The following is a 24,729-nucleotide window of genomic DNA, read 5'->3' as shown; positions in this document are numbered from 1 at the left end:
CTTTCTCATCCCGAGGAGCCCTGTACAGGTGGCAGGCTGGATTTCATCAGGAGACTGCATCTTTCGATGTTACTGTTCCCATGTCCCTCCACCACCCCGTTCCCACTAATGGCCTGCTAGGTGATGCAGGCTCCTGATCCACAGCAAGCCCCTTTTTCCCAGTTTGTCTGGGCTGGTGTTTATCTCCAGTGTGCGTCGGGATTTCTGGGTCTCTGGCCTCCGTTGTGATCCTGAAAGCATGAAAGTCTCACATTCGCACAGCTGACTGTTGCTCACATTATAGCCTCAACAAATACCAGATTTGTTTTTAAATCATGTCATAAAAACTCAAAACCTGTGTCATTTTCCACATTTTTTACGCTTAATTAAATACACCTTTTCATTAAATACACCTTTTAGGATTTACATTTTTTCTGGTCGTCTGAAAGAAATATATCTAAAAATGTATTATTTGATATTCATTTCCATTACATGATTTAGTTCATTTAAATTTTTAATGATAACCTGCTTGATAATGCATATATCTGTCATTAGAGTTTATATTCAGTTGTTTCCAGTAACCCAGCTGTAATTGAATGTATGTCTGTTATTCATTTACGTGTGTATTTTATTTGATTAGTTTTCTTTTTTTTTCATGAGTGCAGCTGTTCTGAGATGTAGTAATCCTGGATAAGCTTAGCAGTAGCAAGTGTGTGTGTGTGTGTAGTCCAGGTATACCTTACCTTGTGGGGACCAAATGTCCCCACAACGTGATGAATACCTTTTTTTTTTTACCTTATGGGGACCAGTTCCTGGGACATATGGGAAAACTCTATTTTATAAAAATCTGTGACTGCAATGAAAAGACTAAAAATGCAAAAACTTTTGCTTGGTTACTTATGGTTATGGTTAGGGCTGGGTAGGGGTTAAGGTTGTCATGGTTCCTGTAACATTAGCATTTTTCCCATAGAAATGAATGAGCGGTCCCCAAAAAGATATGATTACATGACAGTGTGTGCGTGTGTGTGTGTGCGTGTGTGTGTGTGTCAGGCCTGGGGTAGCTCTCACTCAGGTGTGCCCCCCTTCCCCCGGCAGCCCGACGAGCTCACGGACGTCCTAGAGATCAGCAACATCGTCTTCACCAGCATGTTTGCCCTGGAAATGCTCCTCAAGCTACTCGCCTTTGGGCTCTTCGGCTACATCCGCAATCCCTATAATATCTTCGATGGGATCATCGTCGTCATCAGGTTCGCCCATTCCCTCCTCTGTCCCCCCCCCCAAAATCTTTATGGGACACCAGTTTATGAGTTTCTACCAGAACAGCACAGTTAGATGTGGATATTTGGGGAAATGGTGAAACCCTCTGGTAACGGACACTGACCGTCTCCTCCCTGAATCACCTTCAGGGTGGTTTCACCTTACGGTATCGACTCATCCCGCGGCTTTGTTTCTCCAGCATAAAAACACAGTACACTGGGTCACGGTGACATTTTGTTCGTCTGTTTTTTTTCGTTATTCCCGGTGGTGTCACTGTTTTCAGTTAGTTAATCATTGTAATCGGCTGTAATGGATCCATTAGCTGCCATGCACGTCACGACCGGGAACAGGCTCGGTGAAATCCATTTGTGAGAAAGGGCGTGCGTGGAAGTGTGCAGGCAAACGACCACATCCTCCCCCCACAGCGTCTGGGAGATCATCGGCCAGTCGGACGGGGGGCCTGTCCGTGCTACGCACCTTCCGGCTGCTGCGGGTCCTTAAGCTGGTCCGTTTCCTACCGGCTCTCCGGAGGCAGCTGGTGGTACTGATGAAGACCATGGACAATGTGGCCACCTTCTGCATGTTGCTCATGCTCTTCATCTTCATCTTCAGGTAGCGCCTCCCAGGACAGGCTCACCAGTGGGGTGAAAATGGACCCTGTGGAAGTTTATGGTGGAAGCTTGGTGGCCCCGTGGCCCCAACCCTCGCTGGTCTGTGTGTATGGGGGGGGGGGGGGGGGGGACTCTGCATGTTCTCCCACATTGTGTGGGTCTCCTCCAAGTAATTTGGGTTCCTACTGCGGTGCAAAGACTGATGAACGTGTGTACCTTCAGATTGGCGTCCCATCCACAGTGCCCCGTCCCTCAGAGGGTTTGGCATGGATGTATGGATGGCTGAAATGTTGTTAGCACATTCACCAAGGAGAGAGTTCATCAAGAAATAGCAGAGTTCACTTTCTGTCTTGGAGGAAGTGCCACGACATTGCGAATTAGACACCAGGCTGTCTGGCTAATTACGCCGCGGTTGGGGTGAGCTCCGTCCGGTGACGGCTTCCCGGTGTCGTCCACAGCATTCTGGGGATGCATCTGTTCGGGTGCAAGTTCAGCCTGAAGATGGAAAATGGAGACACCATCCCAGACAGGAAGAACTTTGACTCCTTGCTGTGGGCCATCGTCACCGTCTTTCAGGTTTGACGCTTCCGAGAGGCTGGCTAACGGATAATGGCTCTGCCGGGGGTCCTCTGGGTGACCGCCTTGCTGTCTGCCGGCATGAGACTGTGATTACTGCTTCAGCCGCCCTCTCGGAGCTGATGGAGATGATTGCTTCACTCAGTGTCGTGCTGGTTATTTGACACAACCTATAGGAGCCCGGCTGGACGTCTCCATAGTAACAGTAGGAACTAGTCGTTCTGTGCAGATAAGCTTGTGTCATATAGGTGGCCCCTCGTCTGCCTGTTTCAAAATGAATTATAGCCCTCATTAGTACAGTGATATCAGCATTGAGGTTATATATTCTGTGGTTTAGTACAAGGAGCGATAATAAGATTAGATTAACACATACGGTGATACTAATGGTACAGTTTGGTATAATACAGTTTGATATATTTAGGGCCAATATTTTCACTTACAGTGAAAATATAATATGGCTGCGTAGAAGTTGGGATTTATTATGATTCATAGAATTATGATTTATTATGATTCGTAGAATAATGCATTATTTTAATCTGTCTTGCAAAAACTGATTAATATTTATATTTGTAATGAACTGCAGGCAATGGGCAAATAGTCCAAAAATTAAAAAGCATCAGTTTTACAACCATGTCCATCAAGTCACAGTCAAGTAAGGCCATGGATGTTTGTTCAGTGTACGGTAGAATGGTTTTGTTGAAGACTTTCATCATCATTAATAAATACCTCTGATGGTGCATCTATAACAGTGGTAGCACTACTAGTGATAGTAATAACAATGGCTTTCTGACACAGTCCTGTTAACGTGAAACCAAACACACCGCCTGTTCAGTGACCCGCACGCTATTCCTCACGTTGTCACTTCCTGTCTCTTCCCTGCCTGACCTCCCCGCTGCAGATCCTGACCCAGGAGGACTGGAACATGGTACTGTATAACGGCATGGCATCCACATCCCCCTGGGCGGCCCTCTACTTCGTGGCCCTGATGACGTTCGGCAACTACGTGCTCTTCAACCTGCTGGTGGCCATCCTGGTGGAGGGCTTCCAGGCCGAGGTACTTTCAGGAGACACCTCGGAGTGAGGTTAAGCCTCTCTGCCCAGTGCCCCGGCCCCTATTCCCGCTGCCCCCGGTCGCTCTATCTCACGTACGTCTATTACTCCTCACAGGGAGATGCCAACAGGTCAGAGATGGAGGACGACAAGATGTCGCTGCACTTGGAGGAGGAGGAGAAGCTGCACACTGCAGGTGATCACGCCGGTTGCTGTCCCCGCCCCCCCAGAGAGCCCTCCCGAGTGGCCCAGACCCTGACCTGTGTATATTCCCCGCAGACCATCTGCCGTCAGTTGATGTGCCTCTAATAGACGGCGGCGATGTTGCCTGGGGGAACAGCGGAGCCGGGCCTGGCCACTTTGTGATGATTTTATGACACATAAAAAAAACATTAATGGCTGCCACCCCCGGCTGCACCCTCTTCCTTTTATGTAGCTCTAAATTAGCGAGCGAAGGCTTGACGACCCGCATGCCTCCCTCCTCATAGACGCTGCCATCGCTTCGATCACTTTACACACTCCCATTCCAGAGAGCTAATCTCTTGGCAGCGTGTGCCTAAATATCCCAAGCTGGGCACAGGATTGGCGGGAACCCAAGCCGACTGGATATTGTGGGGGGGGGGGGCTCCCGGGCCGGCTGTGACATCGACAGGTCCTAGACTGACCTTTCTGTTCTTCCCCATGACTCACAGAGCTGAAAATCCACTCGCTGATGGTGACACAGAACGGGCACCTGGACCCGCGGGCCAGCATGCCCCCGCCCGTCATCATGCGCACGGCGGCCACCCCCATGCCCACGCCCAGGCCGTACGCCGACCCTGTCCACGCCTTCTGCGAGTCCCGCCGTGGCAGCAGCTGCTCCATGGAGCCTGGGGCTGCCGACCTGAAGTCGCCGGTAAGCCAAGGGCCAGTGTTTGGTATTAGTGGGCTAAGAAGGTCCACATCTCTAAAGTGAGCCTCTCTGGTTCCCCCCAGTCCAGTCACCGGAGCTCCCCCTGCCCCCCGTGGGGGGCAACAAGCAACTGGGGCAGCCGGCGTTCCAGTTGGGCCAGTCTGGGCCGGGGGCCTAGCCTCAAGCGGAGGGATCCGTCTGGGGAGCGGGAATCTCTACTGTCGGGTGATGGCCATGGCAGCCTGGAGGACGATGACTCAGACGGGGGCGACTCCAGCCGCACAGGCAGCGTGAGTGGGGGGTCGCCGCGCCCCCGCATCGACTCGCTGGACCTGCCCGAGCTGCTGCAGGTCTCTGTGGCCCGACACACAGTCGACCACCACGACTGCAACGGCAAGAGCCTGCGCTCTGCCCCCGACTTTCTGTGCCCTGCTCTGGGGAGGGACGAGCCTGACTATGAGGATGACGGCGATGTGGAGGAGGTGAGAGGAAGAGGACAGATGGGCAGAGAGCCTAGAGGGCGCCATTGCGTCACTGCATGCAAGGCTGGCTAACCCAGGCTATAGGTTTTTACTCTGGTTATTAGGTTGGGTCCCAACAATGAGTTCAGTCCAAGGGTCTCCACCCCCCTAAATTTGGCCCCGACTGTACAAATGACTTCCCAGTGTCACCAAGGTCACCCGTTACTGAGTGAATTATCACTCTGTCTTTATATTGCTCTCTATGTTCCTGTACTGCGGGCGGAGATAACGCTAATCGCCGACGCAGGAGCGATTAAGACCCCATAATCGTCCTCTTTGTGGATGGAAAGTGACCCCCGCACCAGGCAACCGTATCGGGGTGATAGTAGAGGGGGGGCGTGGGGGTTTGGAAGCTGCGGCAATGGATTTAATTTTCGCTGTGCGCAGATAAGACGGGGAGCGTTCTCTCAAAGAATCGACCCTACCCTCCCAGTCTCTGCATGCCTGTGAGCAGAATTGCTATTCTCTGTTTTGTTGGGTGGGGGTGATTAGGGGAACAATACGGACCCTGTCAGGGGTGGAAACTTCCTCTGTAAACGACCCTTTCTTTTAAAGACACGGCGCAGTAATTGCGGCGTCCTGCCAGCCAGAGGTGTTATAGATGCCAGCTAACGGCCTGTGTTTATAGAAGCTTTCCTGGCTGTGATGTGGCATGCGGCCGTGTTCCTATGGCTTCCAGCAGCCTCTGTCATCCCCAATAGAGTTTGTGTTACCGAATCAAGAAGATACTGGACCCCTACAAACCGCAGTGGTGCCGAGATCATGAGGACTGGGCCCTGTACCTGTTCTCCCCCCAGAATGAGTGAGTGACCCTCCTCCCCTCCCCCCCCCCCCACACACACAGAGTGCTCAGGCATTCAGCTGAGCCTAGGATGTCCTTGTCTGCCCCCCTTCCAGGTTTCGCATAACGTGTCAGAAGGTCATTGCCCATAAGATGTTCGACCATATTGTACTGGTGTTCATCTTCCTCAACTGCATCACCATTGCCTTGGAGAGGCCGGACATTCTCCCCAGCAGCACGGTAACCCACTGGGCCCCAGTAAGGACCCCCATGTCTCAGGGCCTGGTGTGGGATTCCCCTGGAGGTTCCAGTGGCTTTCATGCCCCGCCATTGTATGGCCATATCCCAGAACTGCGGCGTGAAACTCTCTGTTCTTTCCATCTTTCAGGAGCGAGTCTTTCTCAGTGTCTCCAATTACATCTTCACCGCCATCTTTGTGGCCGAAATGACCGTAAAGGTATTTAACTCCCTTCTTTTTAACATGGGAAACTGTAGGAGAGGCTTTGGGCCCTGAGTGAATAGCGTAGAGATCCTTTTCCCGAACATCACGTGTTGGCTGCCATGTTTGCATCCTGGTGTTTGTATGATTCGTGTACAGTAGGGTTCCCCAACAGGGAGTCTGCAGGTCCAAACCAACCAATGAGACGCAAATGTTTGTGCCACGTGGATGATCTACCAAATTTCATTAGGGGCAGTAGCCCTTGGCTTTGTGTTGCTGGTGGAATTTGGGCCTTGGGGAAAAATAATTGGGAAACCCTGATGCGCAGTTATATTAGTCATTCTGCCATTGGTGTTATTACAACAGTGTATTGCAATATCTAGGAGATGCAAGGTTGTATTAAGGTGTGACATTTTGTCAATAGATTAAACCTAATAAATTACATCAGGAAGCCTGAATTGCCAGAATTGAGAAGGTGTTGAATTCTTATGTCACACGTAGTAGCCTTCCACTGATAGAGTACAATTATCAGAGTCAGCTGACCATCCTCGTACATGATTGGCTTCTGCTCCCCGATATAGGTGGTGGCCCTGGGCTTCTACATAGGGCAGAACTGTTACCTACAGAGCAGCTGGAACGTGCTGGATGGGATGCTGGTCTTTGTCTCCATCGTGGATATCGTCGTGTCCCTGGCGTCTGCCGGTGGGAACAGGATCCTAGGAATCCTGAGGGTGCTGAGACTGCTAAGGACCCTGCGGCCCCTAAGGTCAGGATAGGTCACCTGGGCGATCCCGTCCCCTACGGAAACTTCTGGAAACTACTGTGACAATGCCGGCTGAACGGGTACGTATGTCCTCAGGGTGATCAGCCGGGCTCCGGGCCTGAAGCTGGTGGTGGAGACCCTCATCACATCCCTGAGACCCATCGGCAACATCGTGCTCATCTGCTGCGCATTCTTCATCGTCTTCGGGATCTTGGGGGTGCAGGTAGGACGCCCTGCTTCGCTGTGTGGGAGGAGGTGGACAAGAGGCACAGACCACCACCGTGGAGGCCGCCCGACTCTCACCGACATCAACAATAAATCTTCAACAGGAAAAATAAAGGACTAATAGACAAAACGCAGGTTATCCTAACGAGACGTTGGTGATGAAAGGGGGAATTTGTCAGGCTAAGAAAAACAGGCGACTATACAGCCGTGTGTAGTGTGTGAGAAAGCTGGCTAGGAAAAGCGATTAACACGATTAAATGTGAGAGGGACGAGGAATTGATTCTTCAGCTCTGGTGGCCTGATTTCTGCTCTGACAATAAGGCCATTTAAAAGTCCATATAAATCCACTCAGACCTTATTTATATTTTTCAATCTTGCCAGAGGCAAAAGAAGCCCAGCCTCCTCAACTCTAGAACATTGTGAGACTTTAACGAGTTGACAGTGTAGGTTCTTAATAGATAATGAGTGGTTAATTGAGGTCAATCTCATCCCTACATCTTCCCATGTTTACTTGCCTAAAAACTTTTCCTTCAAGACAGTGTTTCTCAAACCGGTCCTCAGGTACCTCAGTTTTTGGGACCAAAACCATGGACCGTCCGGGGGTTTGTCTTCCCTTTTTTCAAAGTAGCATCCGGCGCTGTCCACCACATTCACTGTGAATGTCACCCCCCCCCCCACATTAAGAATTATTCGCAACTCCCTGATAATTCTCAGAGCGGTGTCTTCTCATTTAGCCTGGGATGAGAACTTATCGTGTTCTGTTACAGCCGCCTCGAGATGGTGGGGAACAAGGCACGTATATGTTCTCGCATTCCTGTCTCTGTCATTAACGTTCCAGGCCATGAAAAGAGGATTACAATGGAACGATGTACCTTTCACTGTAGCCTTGGCTGGCCGGCAGGCATTCCGGGAATGACTATGTTTACTGTCGTAAAAATGTTGGACCCCAAAGTCTTGGTTTAAACACGGGGGCTGAGATCGATGTTTTCTATCACATAACTATGCAGTACGAAAGCCGTTTGCTTAGATGGTCACGGGGTGTTTCGACCGCTGTCTGAACTACAGCTTTTCAAAGGGAAGTTCTACCACTGCGAGGGATTCGACACCAGGAACATCACCAACAAGTCCGACTGTCTGCAGGCCAACTTCCGCTGGATACGGAGGAAGTACAACTTCGACAACCTGGGACAGGTGGGCAGGAAGTGAGGTCGCCTGCAGTGAGTCATGTGATCGGAAGCTAGCCATGACCGCCAATGTAAGGAGAGGATGATAATCTCTTTGCTTTCTGTCATCACCTGTCTTCCAGGCCCTCATGTCACTGTTTGTCCTGTCCTCCAAGGACGGCTGGGTCAACATCATGTACGATGGCTTGGATGCCGTGGGAGTTGACCAGCAGGTGACACAGAGTAACTGCCCGGCTGAATCATTTGGCCCCGGTAGCCGTAGACAGCTAATAAAAGTGTTGGGCTGTGCCCCGATGCGTGACGGAGGAGTCACACTCCCCAAACAAAAGTGCCCCATTGAGGGTGATCCATTGCACAGCCCCCAGGGGGCATCATTAGTAGGACCAGATTCACAAATTTTTTCAAGACATTCAGCACAGCAGAAATTGTTTTATTGCTGACAGAAAAAAATTATTTAGTCACTAATTTGCAGAAGGTAAAGGATAAGCCTAAGCACAGTGTAGATATAAAAGAGGAGCTCACCTACATTCCCCGGCATGACCGTGTCCTGTTTACCTCTGGAGAAACGCAGGAATTAGGCTGCATGGCACAGGAGGGGTGAACTGGGACACGGATCCTCTGGAGGCCTGCTCGGATGGTCCAATTCTGGGGGAAATGAAGCAGGACTTCACTGCTACAGCTTTAGAGCTTTACTTGGGCCCCAGCCCCCCCATCCTAACCCTGGCTGACTTGTTCTTGTCTTCCCGCCCCGCCCCAGCCGGTGAGGAATCACAACCCCTGGATGCTGCTCTACTTCATCTCCTTCCTGCTCATCGTCAGCTTCTTCGTGCTCAACATGTTCGTGGGCGTGGTGGTGGAGAACTTCCACAAGTGCCGGCAGCACCAGGAGGCGGAAGAGGCCCGGCTGCGCGAGGAGAAGCGGATGAAGCGGATGGAGAAAAGGCGCCGGAGTAAGGAGACACGCGGGTCCGGTCGGTAGCCCAGCCTCTCCGAGCCCTGCCTGAGGGGATACCCCCGGATGCTGCATGAGGGCATGGCAGCTCGGCTGGATTGCAGATCGGCAGCCGCGGTGATGGCGAACGGTCGAGGGAAACCTCAGAGTGCTCAAGGCGCCTTCCATGCTCAGATCAGCTCCCACTGTGCGGGTTGTGCATTTGTTACGTTCACCAGTCATGACCAGCAGCGAAAGGGGAAGGAGGGACTCTTGAAGTCCGACAGGGGCCCTACAGTCATACGTTGCCAGAGCATAGACCCTTCTGTGAGTGCTTAGCTTTTCCCAAGTGGTGCCAGCCGATTTGTGGCATGTAGAGTTGGCAAAATGTGCATTTTACGGCTCCCAGTGGACATTAGGCTGACTACTCAGAGCAAGGAGTTAGCTGGCCGCGACTAAACTGGCTGAAAATTCAGTAAAATAAAAATAGTGCAGCAGGATGATTTGATGGGCAAGCTGGGTGTTCAAAATGCACTTCTTGACTCTTTAATGCAGTTTTCCTCATTGCAGTGAGGCACACTGGCACAGGGAGGATATACAATATCTGCAGTGTAAATGGTTAATGCAAACACACCAAATTTCTGTTGTTCACTTAACTATATATCATCTACTGCTTCTAGTTCATAAATCACCCCAAGGTTAACATTTAAATCTGTCAGCAACACACTTTTTTTTCTTTTTTTTACTGAACCCTGGATGTGATGCTGTTGCATTTTCACAGAAAGACATTGCACCTTGAAAGGTCTCCGCTCTTGACGTATCATCTGTAACTCGTAACTTGACAGCTTTTCTACTGGCAGGATTTACAGTAATCCATTTTTTTTCCTTTTACTGTTCGGGAAGTGATTGAATCATATCAGCGAGTCGACGTTAAGGCTTTCATTGTTGGACAGAGAAGCGAGTTGGAATGTTTTCACATATCTGGGGGGGCTTTTTGGAGGAGAATTTGTGGCACGCTAAGGGTAGAGGGGTTCTGATTGTAGATTAAAAACCTTTGTTTATGAGTGGCGGTTGGGAGGGGGACCCATGGACTGAGGAACTTGGGTGGGGGGGGGGACACCAGGGTCTGTGCCTGGCCACCTTTTGAAAAATCATTAAGAATGCAGTGATAAACAATCACCAAATAATTACCTACAAATAACTGGTAACCCTGTATATGAATTGCACATTCATGATGCCTTTATGATGCATTCATAGAACATTCATAAGCAGCATGTAAGTATACCTTAACACCCTTACATACCTTAACAGCGTTAATATACAGTAATAACAAACATTATATGATTATACGATTATAATGTTTGTTATTAATGTATATTAAAACCGTTATGGTATGTTAGAATGGTAAAGTGTACTTACATGCTGCTTATGAATGAATGCGTTATGAATGCATTATGAAGGTGCAGTTAATGTAGTGTTAGTGCCATCAGGGAGTGAGTCCCAAAAGGGGGGGGGAACCTCACATCAGAGTTGCATTCCCATTACAGGGCTTGGACCCCATCACCTACCTGATTAACTGATGACAGGACAATTTCTTACTCTACATTCACACTGGATACGAGCCACATGGGATAAGACGTGGCCTTGTTTCTCTTAGCACAGATTGGATATAAATGAATGTATGTCCATAATACTCATTAAGAGGGTGGGGTACGTTCCCTAAAAGGTGAAACTACTGTACGCAGAAGCATGGACAGACTGACCTGAATCTTACAGCGATCGTGACCGAGATTTTGCCAGCGGGTAAACAGAAATAAAGTAAAGCAAAGCCAAAAAAAACAAATGGAATTTTGGCCCAAATTGCCTCATCGCCCCACTGTTGGTTCTTAAATATTTGACTGGCAAGTTTGTGGTACACTGGCTCACTTTAATGATGCATTTTTATTTATATATGAACAATACTCCGATGTCACAAAATGTATTACTGATTAGGACTCTTTGTCTTTCTCTGAACCAGTAAGTATTTTTGAAATGACAGACGTGGAAAGAAACTGATTGGAAGAGCTGTATGCGATCGTCTCAGCTCTAACATTTATGTTGACAAATATGGCTTATCATAATTTTCTTTAAAAAACAGTTTGTGGAGATTGTGGGTTCAAGTCCTCAGATGAATCATGCTGGAGTAATTTGGCTATTTAACCTGGATATATACATGTATATTCGGCAATGTACAGTATGTAGAGACTTCCACCCATCCACTTTCCAAACCATTTATCCTACTGGGTCAGGGGGGGTCTGGATCCTATCTTGGAAGCAATGGGCACAAGGCAGGGAACAACCCAGGACGGGGGGCCAGCCCATTGCAGGGCACACTCACACACCATTCACTCTCACATGCATACCTATGGGCAATTTAGCAAGTCAAATTAGCCTCAGTATGTTTTTGGACTGTGGGGGGAAGCTGGAGTACCCGGAGGAAACACCACGACGACATGGGGAGAACGTGCAAACTCCGCACACATGTGACCCGGGCCAAGACTCGAACCCTGGTCCCAGAGGTGTGAGGCAACAGTGCTAACCACTGCACCACCATGCCACCCCAGTAGAAGCTTCTAGGGAGTAAAATTTATTTGCCTTAAAAAATGCGATCTCCCAGCGCCAGTGTTCCCGAATGAATTTTGTCGGTGTACAGTTTCTCTTTAAAAGAGCCTTGTATTTGCGGTTAAACATGGGTTCTGGCTGAGTCTGCTCTCGTCTGAAAGCTCAGCACTATGGAAATCTAAAGGGTGCTTTAGATAATGACAAAGCACTCCCAGGGAATTGAATCAAAGTGCCAAAAGCCAGCTGCAGTCCACATTTCAGGGAACAAAGTCAGAATTCTGTACAAAAACCAAAGGCGTTGAATAATTTTATTATTATCATTAATGTTGTCAGCTTGTTGGGGAAAGGGAATGGATTATAGCAGAACTAGACTTCGGTCCAGGGGTCAGTACCATGGTGAATTCTGATGGATGTTTTGATCAAAATACCACAGACATGGTATATTAAAACTTGGCCTGCATAGTTTTTTTGTCTCAGGCAAAACATTTTGCCACATAGACAAGTGTTGCCATGGAAACATTTGTCCGTGCATGGACAGGTTACCAATCCCTGGTCCATATGCGTGTCCAACATCCACAAGGAGCCTTTAGAACAAGTTCAGTTGTAATGTTTTACCTTATATGTGAGTCTACTATAGTGTTACATTAACTATTTATCCTTAAAATGTTCCAAATGTAAGGTCAGCATGAACACAAGACAGGACACACAAAATCAATAGCAAGGCTAAAATTCGTTCAATTCGGGACTTAATTAAGGGTTTGCAGCAAAATTCTCAATTTCACATATTCATAAATAAAATACATCTCTCAGTCAGGAGGACAGTAGGTGAATTTAGGAGCTACTCTCATCCATTTACATGCAGATTAAATATTTATCCAGCAAACCTTGAAGACTGACCAGCTGCAACCCACACTGATCTGATGATTTTTAAAAACTTTTTTTAAAAAAGTGAACTTTTGCATCAACTTTCAAATTTAAGCCGTTCACCAGGTGCTAGAGACATTCTTCTGATTAAAATCCCACTGTTTACCAGTACATGAGCTTATCACCATTGCAGCTTGTTAACAAGTCTTTAATTTCAAAACGCGTGCCTTGTCTAACTGGATACCTTGCTGTGCTCGCATTGAAACAGCCTATGGGAAAGCTTCACCAGAGACCAGACGTGTGTACCGGTCTACAGGTTCGGTTTCCCAGACATGAAGTGGTCTGTGAACGGCCTGATTTGAAGCCGGTCGCATTTAGTGTCGCATGCTCAGCATGTCGAAGCATGAAACAGGCGCATGAAGAGACAGCTACCAAATGCCTATTTCAAACTAAAATTCTACAGAAATGTAGGACATCTAGTCTGCAGCAAATGTAAATGCCTTTTTGATTCCATTAGTAATTTCCACAAAAGCCTACCAGCCCTCACTCTGGTTAGCCGATTTCCTTTCATCTCCTTATTTACATATTCAGCACTCGAATTTCCTCAGTTCTTAAAGATTTTGAACCATTCCAGTCACTTTTTCTAACCATATTAATTCAGTCTTGACTCTCGGAAACGTCCCAAAAGTAAAATGAAGCCGCCTAAATTTGTCATTTTAACAACGATGGGTTCAGAGTTGATATCTTTTTAATTAAACAAAACATGTTCTAACGAACGTGATCGCTGCCGGATTTTGCTGACGTCAGGCCACGGTGGGGGGGGATGCAGAGGTCCGTGTGCTCGCTGGCAGGGGTTGGAACCAGAGACCCATCTGTCTGCCGCTCACGTGTCCTGTGACTGTGTCCCGCAGAGGCCCAGCAGCGGCCCTACTTCGCCGACTACTCCCCTGCCCGACTCTACATCCACACGCTGTGCACCAACCACTACCTGGACCTCTTCATAACCTGCATCATATGCATCAATGTGGTCACCATGTCCATGGAGCACTACAACCAGCCCAAGGTGATGGAGCCCGTCTGTGTTGCTCCGCTTCGTTTGCTCTCACAGGCTACCCCTAGCTTTCAGTCGGTTAATAAATCATATTAAACTACATCTGAGCAGGGCAGCTGTGTTCTGCTGAAGCTGAAGACGCTTTGGCTAAAGCTGCGGCTGGTGGAAACATCTCTACCAGCAACTTTCCTCCTGTTCCTCCTATTACCCAAATATGTGCCATGTACATAAATGAATGGCATGTGAATGGAGCTGTGTAGGCTGTTTTACTACAAGAGCGAAGATGAATTATTTAATGTTCGACAGGTGAATCTGTCAAGGAGTTGCGGATATTGCCAACTGTGCTTAATTCATGTACTTTTGGACCGGAGGTTGTATAAAGAGTTTGGCGAGATGTTTGAAGAGTGTAGATCCCTGTACACTTCAATCTCAGTTCAGAATTACAGGATGATGTCTGAAAAGTCCGCAGGTCAATGTGTCTGTGGTAGCTCTGTTACCGTCGATGCTTTTAAGCATGTGAAATATCAGCAGTATAAATGTAAATAGATCGGCCGCTCGGCCTGCCAGGCTAACAAGCGTTTTCATGGAACAGCCGTCTGCCTAACACTGTGACATACAGTAAAGTGGCCTGTTCTACACCAGACGTGCTCAGTCACTGAGCCTGCATGTGTGTATGTCTGTGCTCCGCAGTACCTGGAGGAGGTCCTGAAGTACTGCAACTACGTCTTCACCATCGTATTCGTCTTGGAGGCACTGCTCAAGCTCGTGGCCTTCGGCTTCCGCCGCTTCTTCAAAGAGAGGTACCTCGCTTGATGCCGTTCTTCTGGAGCTGTAGGACGATGAGAAACGGTGCCTGGAGTATTACTGCTACTGTCATTATTATTATTATCCATCCATCCATTTTCCGAACCGCTTATCCTACTGGGTCGCGGGGGGGTCCGGAGCCTATCCCGGAAGCAATGGGCGCGAGGCAGGGAACAACCCAGGATGGGGGGCCAGCCCATCACAGGGCACACTCACACACCATTCACACACACATGCACACCTATGGGCAATTTAGTAACTCCAATTAGCCTCAGCATGTTTTTGGACTGTGGGGGGAAACCGGAGTACCCGGAGGAAACCCCACGACGACATGGGGAGAACATGCAAACTCCACACACATGTAACCCAGGTGGAGACTCGAACCCGGGTCCCAGAGGTGTGAGGCAACAGTGCTAACCACTGCACCACCATGCCGCCCCCATTATTATTATTATTATTATTATTATTATTATTATTATTATTATTATTATTATTATTATTATTATTATTATTATAATAGATGTAGATTATCATAATCATAGGTAGCACTCCAGCATCTCCAGGGATGCATGTTCAAACCCCACCTGTGTGTGTCTTGTCCTTCTCAAGTTTGCAAATGTTTCATCCGGCACTTCAGTAGTGTATGTGCCCTGTTATGGGCTGGCATCCCTTCCAGGGATGTCCTGTGCTTCCTGGGATGGGCTCCAGGCTCACTGTGAACCTGTGCTTCCTATTTTTCCTTTTGAGTGGCTTTGCTCAGAGACTCAGATCCATTCAGCGTCCGTGTAAGAATCTGTGCAAATACTCCATAGCTTAACCTTGAGTTGAAATGCAAAAAAAAGCAGTGTATTCACTCCATTGTTCATGCAAATGAAAGAACATTGTATCTGTATGAAACGGCGTCCCTATTATGTAATGGATCCTTCTGGAAATCCTCATTTGATTAATTTATGCCTAAGGTGTTGATTACATTCCCTCTCACCGAATGCCGCAAACAAGTTCTTCAGCTGAGTGCATCATCTTTCCTGTTCAGAGCTGCAGGAATCGTCAGGGTTGTTATTATTAACCTCCCTCAGTTTCTCGCTCATTTCCGCCCGTGTGTGTGTGCAGACGCACGTGTGGGTGGCTGGGTATCCACTCGCCTGCGAACAGCTAATCCCTAGGTTTGTAGGCACTTTTCATCATAGAGGAGACCGATAGTTCTCCTTCAGAGTTCAGAAAGGTTGACGAAATACTTCATTGTTTCAAGTGAAGCTTTAGTCATGTGATGGATATCTGTGACATTTAAATATGACTCCTGTTGGTATAAACGTATGGATTGGAGCGTGCGGATGTTTTGGAGAAGGGACAAGGGCAGGAAACAAGGCCCTCTATTCACCCCTGATTGATTGACTTGAGTATCCATGGCTTTCTGAGTTTGCTTGTTTGAGTTAGTAGTTTTCCGAGCTGCTCATTTGTTCTGTCTGCATCTGGAGGGTGGCGATAAATGAGCCTCCAGTCCTCCAGTCCTCCAGTCTCTGTGGGTCTGCCCGACACTGCACAGAACCGCCTCCGGCACATGCACGTTGCATGGAGCTTGCTGGAAATAAGGACTGTCATCTGTATGAAACCTTGTTTTCCAGATGGAACCAGCTGGACCTGGCCATTGTCCTCCTGTCCATCATGGGAATCACACTGGAGGAGATCGAGATCAACGCGTCCCTCCCGATCAACCCAACCATCATCCGCATCATGCGGGTGCTCAGGATAGCCCGAGGTAGGTGTGGCATGTCTGAGACGCTTTGTCCTTCGTCGTTTAGTCAAAGAGCCTCACAGTACTTGTGAAGTGGTCGTTTTGGAAAAACAATCCGAGATGCTTCATTTCTTCATTTGAAACACGGAATCTTCCCCAGTTGGTGAGCTGGTAGGGCCCTCACCCTAAGTACGATAAACGTTGCACTCTTCCCACGCGTGTAATTGTGGGTAGCAAAGACATGCCATCTTCCTATGTACCTGCAGTGCTGAAGCTACTGAAGATGGCCACGGGGATGCGCGCGCTCCTGGACACAGTGGTACAGGCCTTGCCCCAGGTCGGTTCCAGATATCACTCTTCTGCCTGCAAACCTTCATACCCGCATGTCCTTGTCTTAATAAGTGAGTTGTTCCAAAGTCATACTGTTGTTATTCTGTATATTGAGCATAATCTCATTGTTCAGGGTTCCTGTCAAAGTGGTTTAATTTAGTGAAGTGCTGGCATTTGTTTTGCATCTGTGTCGCTTACGGTCAAATCCTTTAATCTCCCCACGATCGTCTTCCTGCGTGTGCCTCACACAAAGTCCTCTGCAGTGACACACCGAGTCAGGCAGGGACACTAACCCAAGTCTGACAGATGGAGATCTCTGGGCAGTGTGACTGGGGATAGGATCGTCCCAAGAGCTGTATTATCCCCGAGAGGATGGCTGCTACCCTCTGGTCTGTCATCCCTCACCCGTGAAGGGCAGTTCTCTAGCGGCTTGAGACGATTGGCATCATTCTACATATCAGGGGAGGCCTCTGTGTCCCGTGGTATGATGGATGCCCCCCATAGCCATGGCATCTGCCTTTGTGGGTCATCAGCATCCCCCGGTACCGACTTGCCACTCGCCTAGGTATCGGTGTGACATTATGACGTTGATGCTCGGGAATCAAACCTGTGGCTGTCTCCCCCTGCAGGTGGGGAACCTGGGGTTGCTCTTCATGCTTCTGTTCTTCATCTATGCGGCCCTTGGTGTTGAGCTCTTCGGCAAGTTGGGTCAGTGCCCCGCCAACCCTGTCGAACAGATTTTACACTCAAAGCGACTTCGAAAGATGTACTGCTCCGTCCAGAGAAAGATCTCGTCCATTACATTATACCTCTGCCGTGTCTGTGGTATATATTTGACATTCGAAATACTGTGAATCAGAACCATGCCATGCAAACAAGCAGCCAACGAAAGGCTGCATAGAGGCTCAGAAGGCAGGTTTAACTCAACTCTAATCCTAAGCTGTACACATCCAGGACAAGAGTGGGTTCCAACTCTAGTTATTGATGAGGAGTTCATGCATCCTCCTCATATTCCCATTGCTTCCTTTGAGCCTCCCCCTGACTTCAAAGGCGCATGGTGATGGTTACGCTAAATTGCATTCAGTATGTGAACGCCCTGCAATGCATTACTGCAATTCAATAACCTGCCACGGTTATTGGGAATGAACAAACAGACAGCCCAATTTTGAGGTTGCGAGTAAGAGCAGCAGAGTGAGTGCGTGTGTGTGTGCCTCATTTGTGGTTATTCTACTCAGAAATTGCAAGGGGAGACACAGGAAATTGCATCACGACTCGCTCCTGTGAAAACCGCTCTTGCTCCAAGATGCCCTTCAGCTATAAGTGGCATTTTAGGCCTCCCTGTTTCTACACTGGGAAGCTTTCCTCACATGTGACTCCACGGTGCGGAGGAAGGGGGTTGAAGAGGTTCAGGGTCATAGCTGGTCCTGCCAGTGTGGAATTTGCTTATGTGCAGTTGTCAGCAATAAATAACATTTAGAGTAATATAATAAATGCTTGTGATTCATACTTCATTAGGATGCTCACTGCTAGATCTGTGGCATGCATTTATATTACCCAGAATGCAATGATGACAACCCTTGTGAAGGCCTGAGCCGACATGCCACTTTCGAAAACTTCGGCATGGCCTTCTTGACCCTCTTCAGGGTCTCTACAGGTGACAACTGGAACGGCATCATGAAGGTGAGTGAATGGACAGTCCCTGCGATGGGCATCACCCAGCCACGCCCATGCTCTGCCCAACCCGGTGCTCCTCCTGCAGGACACTCTGCGGGAGTGCAGGAGCGAGGACAGGCACTGCCTGAGCTACCTGCCACTCATCTCGCCCCTGTACTTCGTCACCTTCGTGCTGATTGCACAGTTCGTGCTGGTCAACGTGGTGGTGGCCGTGCTAATGAAGCACCTAGAGGAGAGCAACAAGGAGGCCAAGGAGGACGCTGAGATGGATGCTGAGATCGAGCTGGAGATGACCCAGCGCCTCAATGCCAACGCAGCTGCTGCCACCCTGGGGCCTGACAGTCAGGATGGGTACTCTGTGCCGCACCCAGACTCACCGACACAGGTACGCCGGGGCTGCCGGCAGTCCATGGGGGTCAGGAGAGCCCCAGGAAGGGGTTTAAGCCTAGGAGATGTGCTGCAGAGCAGAGTCTCAGTATATTTCAAATGATTTTCTTAGTGTATAAAAATATACTGTTCATTTCCCAAGATCGCTGGAACATTAGAACAAAGCATATTGTCTGTGTGACCTTTTTATTTACCTTCAAAGTATTGGGCATGGGGCAATTTCTGAATAATAAGCCTGAATAGAACACAGCTGAAATAACTGGTCACACAGATACAGCTGCACGAAGCTACTGTACAAGCGTGATACATGTCAGCATTTGGGACAAATAAAATGGAACAGGGTCAGTGATTTGGCCAGAAGATTCAATTTGGGGGGCGGGCTAGGTGAGGGCCCAAGCTAAGCTAATAAACTAGCTTTGGGCTGAAGGTTCACGGCAGGTGGATGAGCGCTTCTGATCAATAAACCCCGAGCATTAAGAGATATGATCTTGAACTGATGAGGTCACCGGTCTGAGACCCACCCCTCCCAAGCAGAGCTAAAGCAAGCCGGCGAGCCATTGGCTGTGGGGAAGGGGAACAATTACTCTGGGGAAGGTACCGTGTCTGAACAGGAAGCGGAGCAGCGGGGAGGCAAGGGGCCATCGACCTGCAGCTAACTGGCAAAGTCACGTCACAGGACTCGGCTGGGAGGAGACCAGGCTCCTCACTTCACTACGACTGTTTTTTACCTTTTCAGGGCAGGAGACAAATTTTTGGGTCTTCCCTGAGACAGGATAATCTCATTAATTCTTTCGGTGCCCCATTAATCGTTACCCCCCCCCCCCCCCCCCCCCCCCCACCATCACACACCGAAAGCGAGAAAACTGTTTTGGGGAACTTAATTAAACCACTGTTGCAGAGAACTGGCCAAACCAAAATCCATTAGGGGATTTTCTTCTGTGATTCACTCGAAAGGTAGACGGTTTTATCTTAATTTCTGTTTGGGTGAGAAGTTCTGCAGAGAGAGCACTCTGTCACTCATGCTGAACCAAGGCGCCGGAGACCGGCACTCCGCTTCTTAATAGCTTATTTAGATAAATCTTTTTGACTGCATTCAATTGGGATGCCATCTATTAATTTACTAATGCATGAAGTCAGTGAATGAAATTTACATCTTAAAGTTTTTCCGTATGTTAGCAGTCTTTGTTGACTTTTTTTTAAGTGGGCTAATAGCAACTTGGCTAATAGCAACTTGGCTAATAGCAACGTTGACTGCCACATGGATGGCACAAATCACCAAACATCACCCAAAATGCCTCCAAGAGTGTTAACAAGCAGTGTCGAGCCTGGCACAGGGCACTCTGTCACTGGCAGACAGGTGCCTGCCTCACTCAACCATCAACACAACCCGCTAGGGACTGTATCACATGATCTTCCCGGAAAGCAGCACTTTCGCCTTAATAGCGACTTCTAAAGATCTTCACATCAACAGAGATATTTGGTGGGATGGCAGCTGGGTTTGTCTCATGCTTAGTCTGATTATATCCAATTATTATGCTCATTGAAAATGCATTAACGTTAGGCCTCCCAAAAGCATTGTGGGCTCTTTTACATTAAACGTTATGCACGCAGACGATTAGTATGCCACAAGACACGAGCCACGAGAGTGCAATCTTAAGGCTTTTGTTGACCCTCGTTTGTGATCGGTAAATATGGTCAATGAGTCTTCGAGTCGGTTAACAGCCTTTAAGTGGATAAGAGCACTTCATCCAAGCCCAACGCTCCCTCCCTTTAATGTGCATGAATAATCCACGCTCTTGTATGTGATGATCACACCCCATTTGAAGGGTACCAACCCTTTTAATGGACCTTTTGACACCAGGTTTGTTGCCAAGGTAACAGGCATGCTTGCAGGCTTGGGTCGGTCATGTGCAAAAGCGGTCTGGTGCCTGTGTGTGTCCAGGATGAGGCTCTGCAGTGTGCGGGGGAGAATCTGCTGTCCGTGCGGAAAGCATGTGTGTCCAGGATGCACTCGCTACCCAACGACAGCTACATGTTCCGTCCGGTGAGGCCGGCCAACGCCCCCTTCCCCCTGTCAGAGGTGGAGTCCTGTGATGGGAGTCTTCACCTAGGTACCGGTCAGCCCATGTTATTGCTTGGAGGACCCGTGCATGTGTCACATGACCTTTTCCTATCATCCGTAGTGATTTTCTCATACTCTGCCAGGGTGTCGCCTTCCTTGACATTTACTTGCTGGATGATGGCGCCTGTTTTCATCTCAGTTAATGGCCACTTTGTCTAAGATTTGTCACCTCAACCCAAAGCATTTCTGTCCAGGTTCTGTCACGTCCGTTAGTTCCCAGCCCTCCAGGGGGAGCTCCCAGCTGTGTGTCCCGGGATCGTCCCCTCACGCCAGCCCTACCTCCCTGTACGACAACAGCAGCCTTCCCAGAATTCCACCTCCACGGCTTACATCCTGCTCCGGCGCAAAGAGACCTCTACGCAGACAGGTACCACTGGCCCCTAAGCCTGCTTCCAACTCAAAATTCTTCCTTGGCATCGGGTACTGTTTTCTATTTACCTCTTTTGATTCTAGGAAGCAATCAATAGTGACTGCATTGAGGTACAGAGCTTCGACTCGAGAGACAACCTGGAGCGGCAGTCCTGCGAGAGCCTGCAGCAGATGGCCCCTATGCTACATGGCACCTCCTACTCGCGGGAGGGAGGCTCAGCCGCAGCGTCCCCTGAATGCTCACCGCCGCCAGCCTCTCGCACCCGTGCGGCAAGCGGGCAGACACGCTGGCAGGTGTACGGTCAGCACAGCGGTGCAGGCAGGCCGGGCAGTGGCCCTGCTGAAGGCGCTGGTCCTGAAGACTCCACGTTAGAGTTGGTTGACCCCGCAGACGAGGAGGTCCGGCACATCAACAGCTCAGCCGCGGGCTGGGCAGGTGGGCCGCTGGATGCCCGCAGTCAGTCCCTGTCTCCTTACAGCTCTCCCAGCAATGAGATTCCCGTCCCACTGAAGAACTGTAGCAGTGCCACAGACCTGCAGTCTGCCAGTGCCAGGGAAAAGGACCTAAAGAAGTTCTACAGTGTGGACACTGAGGGCTTCCTGGCCCGGCCCTCCTGGGCTGATGATGGCCGCCGGCACTCCATCGAGATCTGCCCTTCATTCGATGAGGGCCTGTTCTCTCAGTCAGAGAGGCGGTCCTCCCTGCAAAGCCAGTCGGGCTCCTCCGAGTGCCTCCCCATCCAGAGAAAGAAGAAGATGAGCCCACCCTGCATCTCCGTCGAGCCACCTGTGGAGACGGAGCTCCTCACTCCCGCGGCTTCCCGAAACACGAGCTCCGAAACAAGCATGCTGCTGCGAAGGAGGACGCCCTCCTTCGAGTCGCCCCTGCAACGTGACTCCCTGGACCTGCTGGAGCCCCAAATCGTTGTGGAAGCCCCGCCCAAAGTGGAGAGGCACCTGCCCATCCCACGGATCTCTTTCGACCAATCGGACTTGAGCTCCATGAGCAGCATGTCGGACATCCTGTCGGACAGCGACCAGTCCGTGCACTCGTTTGACGCCAGGCAGGAGGGAGGTGCTCATGTGAGGATGGAACACCTCCAGGTCCCAGGAAGCAGGGGCATGGACAACAGCAGGCAGACCCGGGGTCATATGTCCAAGACCCCCTCTAGTAGGAAGAGGGGGCTAGTCCGCATGGCAAGCACAAGGGACGAGGACGAGCCAGTGGCGTAGCCAAAGCCTTTCAGGGGTGACCTGTGCAACTCCAGTCACTGGGGCTCAAGAGCCGGGTTTACAACATGGGATATGCAATTTCAGTCTTTCTTATGGAACTTGGGATCAGGACTCAATCACATTGATTTGGGTTCAAGTGTCTACTGTGTTTAATACCATGGATTTCTTTGACGTCTACTTTCTAACTGGCACTGTATTGTGCGACCGCACAGTATGCTAAGGTGCATCATTAGATAAGGTATGTACATTTTGTGCTGTAAATAGAGGGAAATAATGTATCTGTGCAGAAAATATGTATTCATATGCACATATTTTTATAGAGCTGAGTAACGTTTTGCACACCTTAATTTGAATTCCAAGTTGGTTAGTGTTCCGTTGTCCTCTTGAATTCGTACAGTTTTCATTTTGACGACGGCTTGTTCAAATGTAGTATGCTTACACAACCTACTGACACTAAAGCTTATTTTTATTATTTTTTCTACTTGGGGTAGAAATATAAATTGTTTATATTAACTGAATCCAACAAGAACCAGACTACTATTGAGGTTTAGCCTTTGTGCAATAATCACGGTTCAAAGTTGGATTTGCTAGGATAAATTTATTGAGAGGATAGCTTAACATTATCGTCTGCTCTGATTTAATGGAATAATGACCAATTTTAAAAGGACTGCTATTGTTGTGATGATTTAAATAATGCATATACTGCGCATTTTTTTTTGTTTTAATTGTGCATTTGACAAGCAATTAGTTGCAGTGATATGAGCTGAACTCCTAACTCCCTGTACAAGCTGGTCGCACCCAATGAGAATCCACGTACTGTCAAATACCGCGGTACATACTGCAATCTGAGATGGAGATATAGGTTTGTGTAAGGACAAAATCTCAAGATTAAAGGGCTGTTTGATTTTAATTAGTATGTTTTAGCAGTAAGAAAAGAGTACAGAAAAATTTAGTATTTTAGCCAACAGCACTCTGTTTAAAATGAAACATGGTTTCTTGGACACCCAACCAAAAATCAATAAATAAATAAAATTGCTTTTACATTTCAGCTTTGACATGGTGCCTTTGCATTTAACTGAATTCCTGATTATGGCAGGATTTTATGGCTGATTTAATTCTGTTTTAATCTGGGTCAGAAACAATATGTCATTAAAGCAGGTTAATCTTTCATAGGAAATGTTTGTATACGTGGTACATGCATCAGATTATGCATCGGGTTGTGTGAAAGTACCCACAGAGCGATCTGTTAATTTAATTGGAAATATTTGCTATGTTTAATGAAGCTTCTGTGTGATTATGGGATGCAAGGTAATGGCCTGCTTTTCTGTATTTGTGTCTTATTGTCACTTTTTTCTCATATCCACTACAAAGAAACCCTTTTTCATTATGTAACTGGGGAAATTCTAAACAAAATGTGGAATTCTGTGATACAATTCGTCTTTCTCTTGGCGAAAAAAAAAAAAAAAACTTTATTGAGCACCTTCTTAAGATGTTTTAAAAGAAAGGCAAGAAAAAATTCTCTTGTAATTAGGCTATCTGCAATAGTCTAACGTTTTGCAGAATGGGAACTGAGTGGTGAAAATCTAAGTATTAAACAGTATTTTGACATTTAAATTATTATTACTGTCTGATGGTCTAAAATTTGCCCCAGGTGATACTCGCTTTGTTTCTAAGATAAAAGACATTATTTAATTTAATATAGAGCAACGGTATCCGTTTGTTCACATACTTCAGGATGAATCATCAAAGGCCCAGGGTACTGGGCAGAAAAAAAGCTGCATGTGAAAAATAAATGTGAAATCTGATTTTGAGTTTCGGATCAGAACGTATGCATGGACAGTATGTTGTACACTATCAGCTCTTATGTTAACACACTTTACGCACATTGTGGGAGAATTCATTATTATTCTTATTATTATTCTTATTATTATTATTCTTTTGGCAAAAGATTATTTGCCTCATATTCAGCTCTAAGGAAGATTTGCCGGTGGAGAGGACCATACATGCTGTGCTTCGCTGCATCCAGCCCACATGATCTGCTTCCTCGATGATTCTACCCTGAGGTCCCCCAGCCGGCTAAAAACCTCGCCTCCCTGCTCTAAACCTCCGTCCACCAACCACCAGAAAATCGGGTGATGCCAAACATATTTCTATTATAAATAAAATTATTTCAAATACTGCTTTCATGTGTACAGAGTCAACATAAATACATTAAAAATTTTAAAAATCTCTGAAACGTCTCACCCTTTCCTTATAGGTTAGCGCACACTGAGCTCAGCCAGTGGATTTTCAATTTGCAGTGGAGTAAGTTAGAATAAGATCTATAATGCCAATTGGAGTAAAGAAATATTTT

The 24,729-nt window shown here is 48.1% G+C and overlaps 1 protein-coding gene across 1 annotated transcript in view; it reads left to right on the top strand.

Annotated features, from left to right (window-relative positions):
* The window catches only part of LOC125742123 (voltage-dependent T-type calcium channel subunit alpha-1H-like), a 47,366-nt gene extending 23,942 nt beyond the window's left edge, over positions 1-23,424 (top strand). The window contains 26 exon segments of the mRNA XM_049013803.1: positions 1,075-1,226; positions 1,662-1,689; positions 1,691-1,848; positions 2,306-2,423; positions 3,322-3,477; positions 3,591-3,669; positions 4,166-4,368; positions 4,449-4,847; positions 5,588-5,688; positions 5,784-5,907; positions 6,056-6,124; positions 6,688-6,872; positions 6,966-7,092; positions 8,160-8,285; positions 8,401-8,490; positions 9,036-9,228; positions 13,586-13,737; positions 14,416-14,525; positions 16,152-16,285; positions 16,528-16,598; positions 17,221-17,299; positions 18,150-18,271; positions 18,351-18,650; positions 20,595-20,763; positions 20,969-21,141; positions 21,228-23,424. Coding sequence (XP_048869760.1) covers positions 1,075-1,226; positions 1,662-1,689; positions 1,691-1,848; positions 2,306-2,423; positions 3,322-3,477; positions 3,591-3,669; positions 4,166-4,368; positions 4,449-4,847; positions 5,588-5,688; positions 5,784-5,907; positions 6,056-6,124; positions 6,688-6,872; positions 6,966-7,092; positions 8,160-8,285; positions 8,401-8,490; positions 9,036-9,228; positions 13,586-13,737; positions 14,416-14,525; positions 16,152-16,285; positions 16,528-16,598; positions 17,221-17,299; positions 18,150-18,271; positions 18,351-18,650; positions 20,595-20,763; positions 20,969-21,141; positions 21,228-22,376 — 4,767 coding nt within the window. The 3' untranslated portion in view covers positions 22,377-23,424.
* Positions 23,425-24,729: the final 1,305 nt, after the last annotated feature.

Source organism: Brienomyrus brachyistius, chromosome 5 (assembly GCF_023856365.1).
Source record: "Brienomyrus brachyistius isolate T26 chromosome 5, BBRACH_0.4, whole genome shotgun sequence".
Taxonomy (NCBI): Eukaryota; Metazoa; Chordata; class Actinopteri; order Osteoglossiformes; family Mormyridae; genus Brienomyrus; species Brienomyrus brachyistius.
Note: the sequence above shows the minus strand (reverse complement) of the source record. Positions and strands in the feature narration are given on the sequence as shown.